The sequence below is a fragment of the Peromyscus californicus genome, unplaced genomic scaffold, assembly GCF_007827085.1.
Source record: "Peromyscus californicus insignis strain IS unplaced genomic scaffold, ASM782708v3 Scaffold_7__1_contigs__length_154581171, whole genome shotgun sequence".
In the NCBI taxonomy this organism is placed as follows: domain Eukaryota; kingdom Metazoa; phylum Chordata; class Mammalia; order Rodentia; family Cricetidae; genus Peromyscus; species Peromyscus californicus.
The window spans coordinates 64,449,222-64,463,291 of record NW_026294595.1 but is presented as its reverse complement, the minus strand read 5'-3'; the positions used below and the strand labels follow the sequence as shown (position 1 = coordinate 64,463,291).

The 14,070-nt window shown below is 36.5% G+C and overlaps 1 protein-coding gene across 2 annotated transcripts in view; it reads right to left on the bottom strand.

Annotated features, from left to right (window-relative positions):
- The window catches only part of LOC128102286 (fibrous sheath-interacting protein 2-like), a 79,930-nt gene extending 67,990 nt beyond the window's left edge, over positions 1-11,940 (bottom strand). For both annotated transcript variants that reach the window (XM_052725890.1, XM_052725891.1), the window contains exons 1-8: positions 11,842-11,940; positions 11,442-11,567; positions 8,728-8,889; positions 7,456-7,545; positions 6,241-6,380; positions 5,023-5,164; positions 4,263-4,373; positions 620-743 (exon numbers count right to left, since the gene is read on the bottom strand). In XM_052725890.1, the coding sequence (XP_052581850.1) occupies positions 620-743; positions 4,263-4,373; positions 5,023-5,164; positions 6,241-6,380; positions 7,456-7,545; positions 8,728-8,889; positions 11,442-11,567; positions 11,842-11,940 (994 nt within the window). The remainder of the gene's footprint in view (positions 1-619; positions 744-4,262; positions 4,374-5,022; positions 5,165-6,240; positions 6,381-7,455; positions 7,546-8,727; positions 8,890-11,441; positions 11,568-11,841) is intronic.
- Between the last annotated feature and the right edge of the window lie 2,130 nt (positions 11,941-14,070).

Sequence of the window (14,070 nt, the reverse complement as noted above, 5' to 3'; positions counted from 1 at the left end):
AGACTGATGGCCGTGTTCTTCCTCAATAGTATGCATTCTTAAAACTTCTTAGAATTCTGTGTTAACCAATAACTAATTAGATAGTTTCACTGTAATATCTTAATGTTACACATAAAATGCAGCTGATATGAATTGGACTTGGTCAAGTCATGCTGTTTCTTTTAAACCTTCTTCCATTCTTTTCCATTTTATTTCTCCCTTCTTTTCTCTACACGTTTTCTCCATCTTTATTTCCCTAATTTTCCAGGTTCTTTCGATTCTTACTACTTGACAACATACCAAAACACAATGTTGATGTATATAAACAATTATTTTACATATTAGTTTTAATGTGTTAGTAAACTATGTGTTATCTTAAGTACAGGGAAACTGGTGCAAAAACTGTAGGGCAATCAAATTTGTCTCTTGAACAAGTTGATAAGATTATTTTAGTTTAGGAGCATGTGTGTGTGTGTGTGTTTGAACGTGTGTGTGTTTGAACGTGTGATCTTTTCAACTTGAACAATAATGTGGAAATGGTTAGTCTGGGACCTCCCATAAAGTGAGTAGCAAGTACAAGTATGTAAGATATTACATTACAGTGATCAATGCTTCCTTCTTAATGCCATAATATTCTCACATTCATAAGCAGTTCCATTTTGTCCTTTATAGTCAAATGCATTTCTTCCCATGTCATCTTTAATGTCAGTATCCTGCATTTTTTGTAAATGATAAGCCATTTTTTTCTCTAATATTGCTTGTTTCTAAAATATTAAAGAAAATATACTGATTAGTATTAATTTGGCATTTATAAATCCAAAACAAATATTTAAATAATCTAGTATAGTGGAAATAAACACTTATTCTTGTCTTGTGACTTTTAAATTTAGAGTATTTAGAGAGCAGTAAAGAGTCAATTTCTATTTCTGATCAAATACTTAGGTACAATTTACCTCACTGAACACTTTGGTAGAATTATTGAAGTTTTTGAAATGTAACTTTTTGTGAATCTCTTGGATACTACTGATCATGGACGTGGCAAAAGAGAGACAAATGTACAGAGAGAGTCCTAGATATTTTATTTAGCATTCTGTAAGAAAAAGGATTAGTACACATAGAGAAGCACTCAAGACAGCAAAAAGGAACATCCTGAGGGGTAAGAGAGAACAGAGCTTTGCATTTCCATAAAGATGAAAATTACATGTATTTTTACAAGCACGGTATAAAGGCTTCGTGAGTCATACTAGCTAGAATACTAAAATGACCCTTGCTTCAAAAATAGAGAATAACTAGTTCAGATAACTGGTAACACTAGCCTCAGCTAATAAATCATAAAAAAGTCTGATTAGCCGGGCGGTGGTGGCGCACGCCTTTAATCCCAGCACTCGGGAGGCAGAGCCAGGCGGATCTCTGTGAGTTCGAGGCCAGCCTGGACTACCAAGTGAGTTCCAGGAAAGGCGCAAAGCTACACAGAGAAACCCTGTCTCGAAAAACCAAAAAAAAAAAAAAAAAAAAGTCTGATTAATCAAATTGTTTCCAAAGTTATAAAAAGACTGAATACAAGAAGTCAATATATGGCATGAAGTTCAAGATTCTAGTCCTGTAAAGATACAGGGCCATGTGACCTATAAAAATAAATTATTCAATTGTAATTATCCTAGGAAAGGCAGAGAAGTTAGACTTCAAGCCGAGAATATCAATGCACCCAGCATAGTTGTATTCTGTACGGATTCAGTGATAGAATGTATCTTAAAGGAAGCACTGAAAGGGAAAAGACTCAGATATAGAGACCATTTAATGTAGTGAAGGTCCTGGGAAGAGGAAAGCATGGATGTGCAGTGCAGTTGATCTACATTGCAAACTTATTGGGATTAAGAATAACCATGGGTTTATACCACATGGTGGGTCTGCGAGGTTGTTTACTGAAAAGAAAAGACATACCCAAAATGTGGGCAGTACTAATCCAGGGGCTGGAACCTCAGAATAAATTAATAAAATGAAGGAAGGTGAGCTGAGCACAAACAGTTTCAGACTGTGGATGTAATAGGAGCAGCTGTCATGATCCTGCATTCTTGTTTTCCTAAAATGACAGATAGACTGGATCCTCTCAGACTGAAAGCCACAATCAACTCTCCCTTTCTTGAATTGCTTCTTGTCAGACATTTGACCACAGAGAGAAAAGTTATGAATAAGAGATAGAACAGAAATATTTTAAAATTACTCCTTAAAAAAATTCCAAAGTTGTTACAAATAGTGAACTCAGAGGTTCAGGAGAACCCTGAGCAGGATTACAAACAACTGAATGAGATCAAGCTACACTGATACCAGATCTAGACAGTGACAGCACAAGATAAAACAAACAAACAAAAAACCCAAAAAACAAAAACAACAATAAAAACCCCATGCTAACATTTCTTCTGCAAAATTCTACACAAACGTTTGGCAATTTGTATCAAACTGCATGTCATATAAATTACAATACAATCTGACCAAATGAATTGATTTAATGACCATGAATTCCAGATTTATTGAACATTTATTATTTGATTTATATTATACACTTCCTGAGAACCATAAATATCAATTCAACAAAATCATAAAAGAAAATATTCAACAACATACCAACATTCCTTCCTGATAAAACTTTTGGCAATCTAGTAATAAAATTTTCTAAAACTGCTGAAATGTATGTATGAAAGACACAGAACCTCATAGCTAATTCTAGAAAAAGTAAAGTTTTACTTTTGAGATGTGTATCAATGAGAGCTGCTCTGCCTACTACTATTCTATTATTAAAGCCTACTCTAATTAACTACTTTTATGTATGTATGTGTTTGTGCTATCTGTAGGTGTTTATGGAGCTATTGAAACATTGAACATCGGGTGATATGCAGATTATACTAAATAAGATAAGCCTACTTATTCATAGGAACAGTGACTCTCAAACAAGACTAAGATGCACTGTGAGAAGCAGAATGGAAAATAAAATGCAAACTTCAATTTATAATATTTTATAGGAAAATAAAATAGACACTTCAATTTCCAATATTTTATGAAGTTTAAGTATAATGACATATTATAATACAAATCAAACTTTATAAATTTTATACATAAATTTGTCAAGAATAATTTACTCAAAATTTAATTTTAGACCTAAATTCATTAACATGAAAAATCATTTAGTGTTTTTTATTAAACGAAGAAGCAACCTACAAAGTAATCTATAAGATGTAAAAGTAAAACCAGGAGAGGGGGCTTGGGTGTTAAGAGCACTTGCAGTGAACTTGGATTCGGTTCCCAGCACCTACATGGTGGTACACAATCATATGTAACTCAAGTTACAGAGGACCTGACTGCCTCTTCTGGCCTCTGTACACGCAATGTACAGTACATATATGCTGTTAAACACTCATACACATAAACTAAAAATAAATATATCCTTTTATAAAAAATGTTAAAGAATGTGCTTGCTTTAGGAGTAAATAAATATTTATAAGAAGATTGTATGTTGTGTGTGTCTGTGTGTACTTAGCAGTTGGTAAGCTCATAAAAGGATTCTATAAACTGCTGTTTCTCCTTATAAGGCTTTATATTCTAAATCACAAAGCACAACATATTATTAAATTAAAGGGAGTAAAACTTTTTAAAAAATGAAGGAAAAACAAAGAATATTTACCAAAAACTTAGAGTTCTCTGAAAGAACATTTTTTATAACAGTAAGATTTTTATGGGAATTAAAGCTACTGTTGTATTGTGAAGATAAATCCAAAAGGGGTTACAACAAATAATGGAGCAGTGGCTATGGGTATATATTATCTAAAAAATTTTATGTCTTCCTAAAGGTTTGTTTCTGCTTTTCTCTAAAAATTTAACACTATTGGTCTTCTAATAGTCCCAGTTCAATTAAAATTTAAAGCTGACTTTAGAGTTGGAGAATGGCTCTTTCCTTCTTTAAACTCAAGCAACAGAGCAGTGCTTTTTACATTATAAAAATGCATTAGACAGGACATGTAAAAGTGTGCGTATCCGGGTATAGTGGCTATGGCAGTGGGTGCAAGGCCCGTCTGCTCTCAGAAAGATGAAGCCTGCAGGTCTCTTGGAGCCTGTCCAGGAGTTCATGAACAGGCCGTGCACTTAGCAATAGCCAGGTTTTGTTTCTTGAACTTTTAACATTTAGTTTTGCAGAATATATATTTTTTGAATACTTGGTCACTCAAATGTTTACTCTGAACAACCAAGCTTCTCTTCCACCATTCCAAGAAAGAACTTAGAGCTTCCACTACCTTTCTGTCACTCTCTTCTTGGCTTTTGCGCCTCTGTTCCTCCACCCTCTGCTCTCTCTTGGCATCTTCTCCAATCTTCGAGAGCAGCAGCATCTCCTTTGTCTTCCATTCCTAGGGACCAAAGAAGTACCATGCAGGTGAGAGCGCGTTTTGTTTTCACGGAAGATGCGTTTTGTTTCCACCACCAAGAAAAAACCAGCAAGTCGTGGGTCCAACAGTTATGGGCCGGATATGTGCAAGTCCTCGGTGCTTTTCGAATGGGCTGTTCTTAGGGCACGTGTATTAAGAAAGCCGACATGAGGCCGGGAGGTGCTTCAGGGGTGAGGTGCCTGCTGCCAAGCCAGTCGACTTGAGTTCAGTGGCCAGAACCCTCGTAGCCAGAGGAAAGAACTGACTCCCATAAGCTGTCTGGACTTCTCCCACTGCACTGTGCGGTGTGCACACATAAATTAATTTTTAGTTAAAAATAAAAATTAGCTATGGTTAAATTTTACTAAAGATAACCTAAAAATTATTTCCCATGCACACTCAAGTTTAACGAGACGTGAAGCCACGCTTTGTAACTTTTTTGTTTGTTTGTTTGTTTGTTTTTTTCGAGGTGTGTGCCACCACCGCCCGGTGCTTTGTAACTTTTTTACAATGATCTTTAAAAACAAAAATTTGTTCATTATGCAGTTATATATGCCTCTACCGTTAAAAATACTCACAAATGGAAAAACTACACATTTTTATTCCTCATAACATTTAATTCACCTCTTACCTCTTCGATTTTTCTACGAAGATGAAGTTTTTTTCTTGTGTATTCCCGCTGCCGTCGCTCTTCTCTGTCCATGCGGAGCAGGCGCTGCTCTTCTGCTGTGCGGTCAAGCTGTTCTAATTCTCTACTGATCATACCCAGATATCTGAGTGAGAACGAACATATGATTGCAGGTGAACTGGGAGCTCAACTTTATCGTCATACTCCAAGTCAAGCCCTGCCTGGCTTGTCATGAGAATTTTCATAGGGTTTTTTTTATTATTATTATTTTGATGTTGTTCTATCAGTTCCATTCATCATTCAGATCAGACGTACTCATAATGTTTGGTCATTTTTAATTCTTCGTCTTGCATGCATATTTGTTATCAAGGTCAAAGAAAGAGTGGGAACAAACTGATTCAGTGTTTTACACAGTGAACAGTAAGTCAGTGGGTTTAAGTCAGTGGGTTTAGAATCTGGACTTACAAACACAACAGAAAACAAGCAAGGCTTCAAGTACGTTCACTGAAAGAATGTTTTCAGGACGAAGTGAGCACTAGGCTCTGGTAGCAACACAGACTCCCACTGAAGGCGGGGACAGCAGTGTGTCTTATGGCACTGTGGGGAAACAAAACTGCACAATATCAGAGTGACGGAACATAAAAGGCTCACTCTTAGTAAAGGGAAGAGTGGAACATCGTTTTGCTTTCAGAAAGATAAATTTGGTAATGTAATGCTAATTAATGATTACGAATGAGAAATAGCTGAATAAATTTGCAGTTATTTTATAATGTTTACGTTTTCTTCAGATATACTAAAACTTTGTTTTTATTTGGACTGATTTCTCCAAATTTAATGCTGTCAGTCTTTAAAGGGTGATTATAAAAAGGTTGCTTTTCTTTTTAGCTGCTGCTAAAATAATTTCTCTTATAGAATGGCTCTGAGATGTGGTGCTTCCTCCAGCTCTCACTTCATTAGCTCTTGGGTTCCCAGAAAATTCAACTCCCCAGGAAGAAGTTTCCACTCACAGCTGTAGGACCAAGATTCCTTATCTCTTTACCTCTTTGATTTCCCTTCCTTTCTCTCTCCACTCAGGAATGAAGGGGAGTTAAACATTATTTACTACTTAAGAAAATGAAAGTCCTGCTTACAATGCTTTTTAATATAATTCATTTCACACACACACACACACACACACACACACACACACACACACACACAATGCTATAACTTCAAGCTCACCTGTGTCTTAACAAATGTTCTTGGTCCTTGATAGACTGCGTGTTGTCCTGTAACAACCAGTTCTGGAACCGTGTGATGTCAGAACAGTGAGGAAACTGGCTGGTTTCTTGCAGTTTATGTAGCTGTTTTGTAATCGATTGCTATATTTTTTTAATAAAAGAATGCCAGAAATATATAATGTTTTTACATTTCCCAAAAATATAATCATTAAAATTCCTATATTTTATAAATGGTAAATTGTTTAACTGCATTTAATTCCATTTTGAAACCATTTCAAATGTGGAAAAAAAGAACTACATAAGACTTTTTCTCTCTAAAAATAAGAGACAAATGTTTTAATTGTTCATCGATAATACATTTTCTGTCTGCCTATTTTTCTATTTATTTTTGGTTTTTTTTGACACAAAGTCTCACAATATATAACCCAGGCTAGCCCTGAACTCACAGTTCTCCTGTTTCAGCTTGCAGAGTGCTGGGATTTCAAGTGTGTAAGATCTTAGTCATTCTTATTTTTCTCTAACATTCTCACTTGGTAATATAAAATTGGGAGCACACAGTTGCCTCATTTTGAGCTTTCTTGACTCTTAAGAAAAATATGAATCCAATTATACATATCATACACAGAGAGAGAGAGAGAGAGAGAGAGAGAGAGAGAGAGAGAGAGAAAGAAGAGATGCATGCTATACACAGTTTTGATTCAAGACTAAAAGAAACAAGCATAATCTAAGAATTCTATCTCATTTTTGTGAGTTTTTGTGAATGAATACAGAGTATGTATATAGATACAAACACACAGTCTACCTGGTTCTTCATTGTATGTAGGATATTACAAATGTAACAAAGGAAATCAGCTGTTTCTAAGAGTGTTTTGTTTTTTGTTTAGGAATTTTTCTAGTACTACAGGCAGCTTCTAGTGCCAGCGAAGGTCTAAGTAGCTTATCTGACTTACTGAATTTTTGGTTTACTGAATTGCTTACTAAATTAACAGCTAAATATAAATAATAATACTAAATATTAATGTACTGATGATATAATCTAATCCCTTTTCTCTTATTGGGCAAATGTTGCAACTTACAAATATTATTCATTTCTGCCCAAATTTCACATAGAATATCAGCAATTAAACTTCAAAATATAAGACAATATCACTCACACACACAGAAAAAAAAACTTTTATATTCTATTTAAACCAATAATTTTAAATGCACGGCTTACCTGTTCTCTTACATAGTTTCTTTCAAAGTCTATTTTTAAGTTCGTAAGATATTGCCTGTATTTATTCAATTCCCTCAAGTTACATACAATCTAAAAATAAAACAAAAATGAATAAATATTTAAAATGTATAAAGACTGAAAATCATAACAGTCGCTTATTAGAGGAAAAAAAGAACAATGACAATTTTAATGACACAGTGTGAAGAGTGAAAAAGTATTAACAATTTGAAGGTGATACCTCTACATTTGTAAGCAAGGAATTTCTGTCTAGAAATAAAAGTTTCTTATTATTATACTATAATAAGGAATTAATTATCCAAGTATAACTGTAGTTATTAAAATAGTAATTATAATTAATTATAATTAGAGTATGATTGTAAAATCAATGTTCAAATGCAGTAAGAATATCATCTCAGGATGCTAACAAACTACATTTCCTACATTTCTATTTCAAGTTTTTAAAATATAAATCATACAAGAAAACAGAACCATTACAGACTGAAAATAGAGAACTATGATTCAGCTCGAAACATTAATATACCTTTGCCTATTCAAAATAGTTGACAATATTTTTTATGTTAAACATAAAGGGTAATGGAAATAATCACATGTGGAAGCACTCATTTTTGATCTCTGAGTATTCTATAAAACTGACCAAGAAGTATCCTATTACAATAATGTTAATGGTGCCACTACAGAAAGACAGTTCCTGAAAAGATACGGTACCTGCCAAGGCTGACCTACTAGGACGTCAGGGATGTGGTGAGGATGGAGTGTTGCAGATCAACAGCCTAAGTATAATTTATCTTAAGATAAAGAGACATTACTTACCCACCTGTATTGTAACTAACAGATTAAAAACCCCTTTTAATCTATTAGCAAAACCCTATTTTCTACTCATCAAAGGGCTAAGAATGCTATTAACATAGCATCCAACGCATATAGCTAAGACTTCTTTGCTTGGCTATAACCACTTCTCTGATGTTTCCACCAACATATTTTAAAGGTCTTTTGATTTTATGATTTTGTTTGTTTAGTTTTATAAAACTTCATGATGTTATTTCCACATTAGATCATGGAATTTGGGGTAACCTAAGTCTGTGTTCCAGAGCAATGGACACTCATTTTTTACTCTAGAAGAAATTATTTCTTATTCTTTTAGGAGAGCAATGTTTTTGCATCAAGGGACTGGCTTCCCCTTGGGGTAGGGGAGCAAACACAAAATAGTCTAAGTTTTCATTGATTAAGAAAAAAAAGCACCCTTCAACTCACTTTGTTATTGTTGGTGATGTAGCCGCCTTTTTTTAGCCTTCGCAGAATAGCTTTGCGCTTATAGTATGTTCTTAAATGTGGATCATGGAGACATTTATATTGGGTTTCCAAAAGTCGACAGTAAGGGTCACTCAGGTTAAAATCATCAGAAAGTTGAAAAAGCTGCATACACAGACATTAAATATTACAAATATAAATTAATGTATTTTCATTTTAATTAACCTGCTGACATGACTGAAAAATCAAACATGCACTTTAAATTTGAACTGGGAATAAGCAAGCCACAGGAGGATTTACTCAGGTAAGTTTCTCTTCTTCCCCTTACCCATGTGAAGTAATTTAAACAGTCGGCCCCACTCAAATCAGTTCTCTCATTGATGTGTCACCTTATGAGCACAAGAGAAGGGAAAGAGAAACAGAGAGAAGGGAAAGAATGGGAATAGTGTATGATTTGCTTTAAGAAATAAAGCCAATGCTTGTACGCTGTCTTTTCTTTCTCTCCTTGAATCAAGAAACTATACACAAAAGGAAAAAGGATAATATTAATTATTCTGTTTCAATCATCTGAAAGTGAAGAAAAATAATGGAAAAATCTTTTACCAAGATTAAATGGAAATGATGCATGAAAACAGTGTAGAACTTAGTTGCTAAATACTAAGGATAAAGAATCATAGTGTCTTGGGACTTTTAACAAACCCAAAGCATTATATTAAATAAATTATTATTAAATTAATTAAATTATTATTAAATTAATTAAATTATATTATATAAAGTATTATAGTCATAAAGAAAATCAATGTCTATGTTACAAAATTCCATATACTGAAATATTAATTTTAAGGCATATTTACAGAAAATGTTTTTTGTCCTATGTTAACAGCAAACACAACCTCACACAATAAATGTTAACATATAAACATAATTTTACCATGTAAATATAAATATTATCATATAAATAGCATAATAAACATAACCATATAAAAGAATGAATGGACAGATGGCCAACTAATGTTCATGATTCCCTATTATATTTTTACTATGAAGGAAACACCTAAGTTATTTAATCTCATTTATTAACTAAAACATTATCAGAGTAAGGTTTTGGTATGAGTTCTCAGTTACTTTTTCAAAGGGAGAATAATAATAGCTTATAGAAGCACTTTTAAAGATGAAAAGATAACTAAAAGAAGAATGTGTAAAAATGTGCTAATGTTGTTTTTGCATTCTTTCAGTTTTAATGCTTACTAATACAATGCCAAGTCAGAAAACAGGTGATGATGTTGGAGTATGTGGGGGGAGCTGGAAAAGCAGAGGTCATGTGCCTTTGTTTGTAGGCTCCTAATTCAATTTACACTACTACATAATATTGTGCCACAATCAAGAGGGTCCTGAAGGTACCAGTTTGTGATCTTTGTTCATTTTACAAGTTCAGTTCACTTCTTGAATCCTGGAGAATCAGGTGGAGTAGGGGGTCTAAAAAGAACTAGAAGGCAGGAGGCAAAAAGGAAAGCCTAAGGGAGCATGATAACAGAGCAGCTCTTCCTTTGCATAAAACACTTAACATTTTGTTAAGTCACTGAGGTCTTAATGCCACAAGTTTAATACCTTTCAAAGGTCTAATCATAAAAGTGGATTGAATGACTACCAAAGCTTCCCAGAGAACACCAGTCCCCCTGTAGTTTAAAGTCTCATTTAGTGAGAATTGGACCAGATAAGAGGTGCACATCATTAAGAGAAATATATATCAAGGAAAGAATTGTCTCTCTTAGATGACATTTGACTGTCAACTCTTTTTAGATGTTGACTTTTAGCAATGACAAACACATTTTTCAATATTAATTAAAGTACCCACTTAACAAAAATATAATAAGTCTTCTTCAGAATTATTTAGTCAAGAACTGGAGGCGGTTAGGAATGGGACAAAAATCTAAGCATTTAAGGGAAGTAGACAGTATCATAGATTTTCATACAAATGATGAGTGTAATCATTCAACTTAAAGAAATGTGAATTCTAAGCAAAAATATATTGGTGATCCTCTAGAATGACTCAGATTACCAAATTAGGAAGAAAGAAGAGTAAGTTTGGAGACAAACTGAACAAAAATAATGAGTGATGGATGTTTGTTTGCATGGGCTTAAAACATATCTACTGGAAGAATTCATTCTGAAGCTATGAAGGAAGGAAGAGAGCTAAGCTGATCATGGGGTTTCATCATCATAGAAGCAGGGCATTTTTCTATCTACAAGAATTATAATACTAAACATGAAAAATAATTTCAAATCCATTTTTTAACTTACTGCATGAGATAGCGTTTGATTCAAAAGAAAAAAAATGTCTTTCATTGAGAGTTTAGCACCAGTTAGTACTGATTAAAATCCTAGTACTAATTAATAGCAAATAGTAATAACCTTTAAATGAAATGTTTCTAAGAAAAACACCTAATACATAGGCATATAAAGGGCTTATAATTAAATGTTAGTATGTTGCTATGTAATATAAATTAAAATAGGGCTGAGGATCTAAATCCTTTTGATCATTGTTCTATAAAGTCATGTTGGATGAAATTGCTTTATTCACAATCTAAACAATGCCTGTGGTACGATGTCTGACTGTTAGTACACGTTCTCCTCATATACTCTGTATTGTCTAACAGCAAGGAGAGTACAGCGTTGTAATGTAAGACAATTCATGTAATTATAAAAAGTTGCCTTACCTTTTCACCAATATTCGTCGTAAAATATACAGTATGAGTCCCTGGGATCACGGGCAACTTGACTCCAAGAGGAAGATCTAGTAGCTGAGCGGCTCCCACCCCTGGAATTCGGACTTTGTGTGCCCCCTGTGAAAAAGAATCAGATAATTTGTCTTTTCTTTCAGTAATAGTCTTTTGCTTTGGCCCATCTCCTCCCACAACAAGGATAGAAATCCAAGAATCAAAAGTTAAGGTCTGAAGGGCACATCCTCACAGTGTGCCTCTCTTTAGCCAGCCTAGGACACCCTGCTATAGCCAGACAGGAGCTGGTGTTTCCCGTTCCCAGGCCCGAGGCCCACAATGGCTACTCCCAGGCCTGAGACAGAGGACATCCACACTGGCCTGAGGCCACTCCACTTACATCTCCGCATTGCTGACTGCTCTCAGTCAGGCTGCCAGAGGCTGCTTTGTTGGCAGCCAGTTTGGCGGTCTTGGAGCAGGCGCTGAGGTACTGCTCCATGAGAGCCTGAGCCTCACGTCCTCCCTTGACGCTTCCTGGCTTCCTTCACCGCGGTCCCTCAGTTCCGAATGACCGGTGCCAGCCCACTGCGGCCCCACGAGCTTACGTTCCACGTGGAACTGTGGAGGCCACGCAGAAGACTGAGTGCCTCAGATTGGGAAATTCGGCCCCAGGGAAGCAGACTGTGACGACCTAGATCGAAAGTCTGGTTCTCTTGGAAACCGTCACCCCTCAGGCAATCCAAACAAACAAATGAAAAATGTAAAATTCTGCTGGGTGGGAGACTGAGAGAACAGAGCCAAGAGGCAGCTAGTTTCTTCACCAAAAAAACTATAAGCGCTTCCACACACACCTAGTGTCTAAGGCCAGGCTATGTATCCATCTTCTGCAAGGAAACATTGTAACCCAGCTCTCATAACTTCCTGTGTTTCTGTCTTTTTTTTTTTTTTTTTCATTTATTTTGCAATACAATTCAGTTCTACATATCAGCCACGGATTCCCTTGTTCTCCCCCCTCCCGTCCCCCTCACCTTTCCCCCAACCCCCCCCCCCCCCATTCCCATCTCCTCCAGGGCAAAGCCTTCCCCACAGACTGAGGTCAACCTGGTAGACTCAGTCCAGGTAGGTCTAGTCCCCTCCTCCCAGGCCGAGCCAAACAATCCTGCATAGGCCCCAGGTTTCAAACAGCCAACTCATGCAATGAGCACAAGATCTGGTCCCCACTGCCTGGATGCCTCCCAAACAGATCAAGCCAATCAACTGTCTCACCCATTCGGAGGGCCTGATCCAGTGGGGACCCCTCAGCCATTGGTTCATAGTTCATGTGTTTCCATTCATTTGGCTATTTGTCCCTGTGCTTTATCCAACCTTGGTCTCAACAATTCTCGCTCATATAAACCCAAGAAAGACACAGGGATCGCCCAATGACAGAGAAATGGAATGAGATCTACATGAACAGCCTGGTCATGAGTGGGGGTAATGAAAGGCGAGGGTTGAGGGAAAGAGAGCTTGGGGGAGCGGGAGATCCCAGCTGGATCAACAACAGAGAGGGAGAACAAGGAATAGGAGACCATGGTAAATGAAGACCACATGAGAATAGGAAGAAGCAAAGTGCTAGAGAGGCCCACAGAAATCCACAAAGATACCCACACAACAGACTGCTGGCAATGGTCGAGAGACAGCCCGAACTGACCTACTCTGGTGATGGGATGGCCAAACACCCTAATTGTTGTGCTAGAAACCTCATCCAACTACTGAGGGATCTGGATGCAGAGATCCATGACTAGGCCCCGGGTGGATCTCTGGGAGTCCAATTAGTGTTTCTGTCTTTTTATTGACTTTGGCTGAGCAAAACACTGATATAAGAGATTAGCAGAATGCCATCAGTGGTCATTTTGTTGCTACATTTCTTTAGCAGAAACAGTAGGATTTGGTTTTCCCTTAGGTCTATGGCTTATCTAGTTTCAGGTTCTTGGCCACCCAATCAATGCTGGGGATGGGTTCCATCTCATAGAGTGGGCCTTAAGTCCAATCAGATATTGTTTAGTCCCACAAGCTTTGTGCCGCTATTGCACTGGCACATCGTCCATGCACGTCATCGTTGTAGACTGAAGGGTTTGTAGCTGGGTTGGCCTTAACTTTACCCATTGGTAGCATGCAGAGTACCTATGGTAGTTTGAATGAAAATGGCCACTATGGACCTATGGGCCTATAGGGAATAGCACTATTAAGAGGTGTGGCCTTGTTGGAGTAAAGGCTTTGTTGGAGGAAGTGAGTCACTGGGGGTGGGCTTTGAGGTCCTCAATTGTTCAACTTAGTTCCATTGTCTCACTTTCTTCCTGCTGCCTGCCAATCTGGATATAGACCCCTCAGCTACCTCTCCAGCACTGTATCTGCCTGTGTGCCACTATGCTTTCTTTCCACCATGATGATAATGGATTAAATATCTGAATGTAAGCCAGCCTCAAATAAATGTTTCCTTATAATAGTTGCTGTGGTCATGGTGTCTCTTTACAACAATAAAAAACTGTAACTAACACAGTACCATGAACACTAGTCAGCAGGGGTATAGCCTTTAGATAGGCACCAGCTCCACTTCTCTGTATAACTTCAGTGAGTTATATAGATGCTG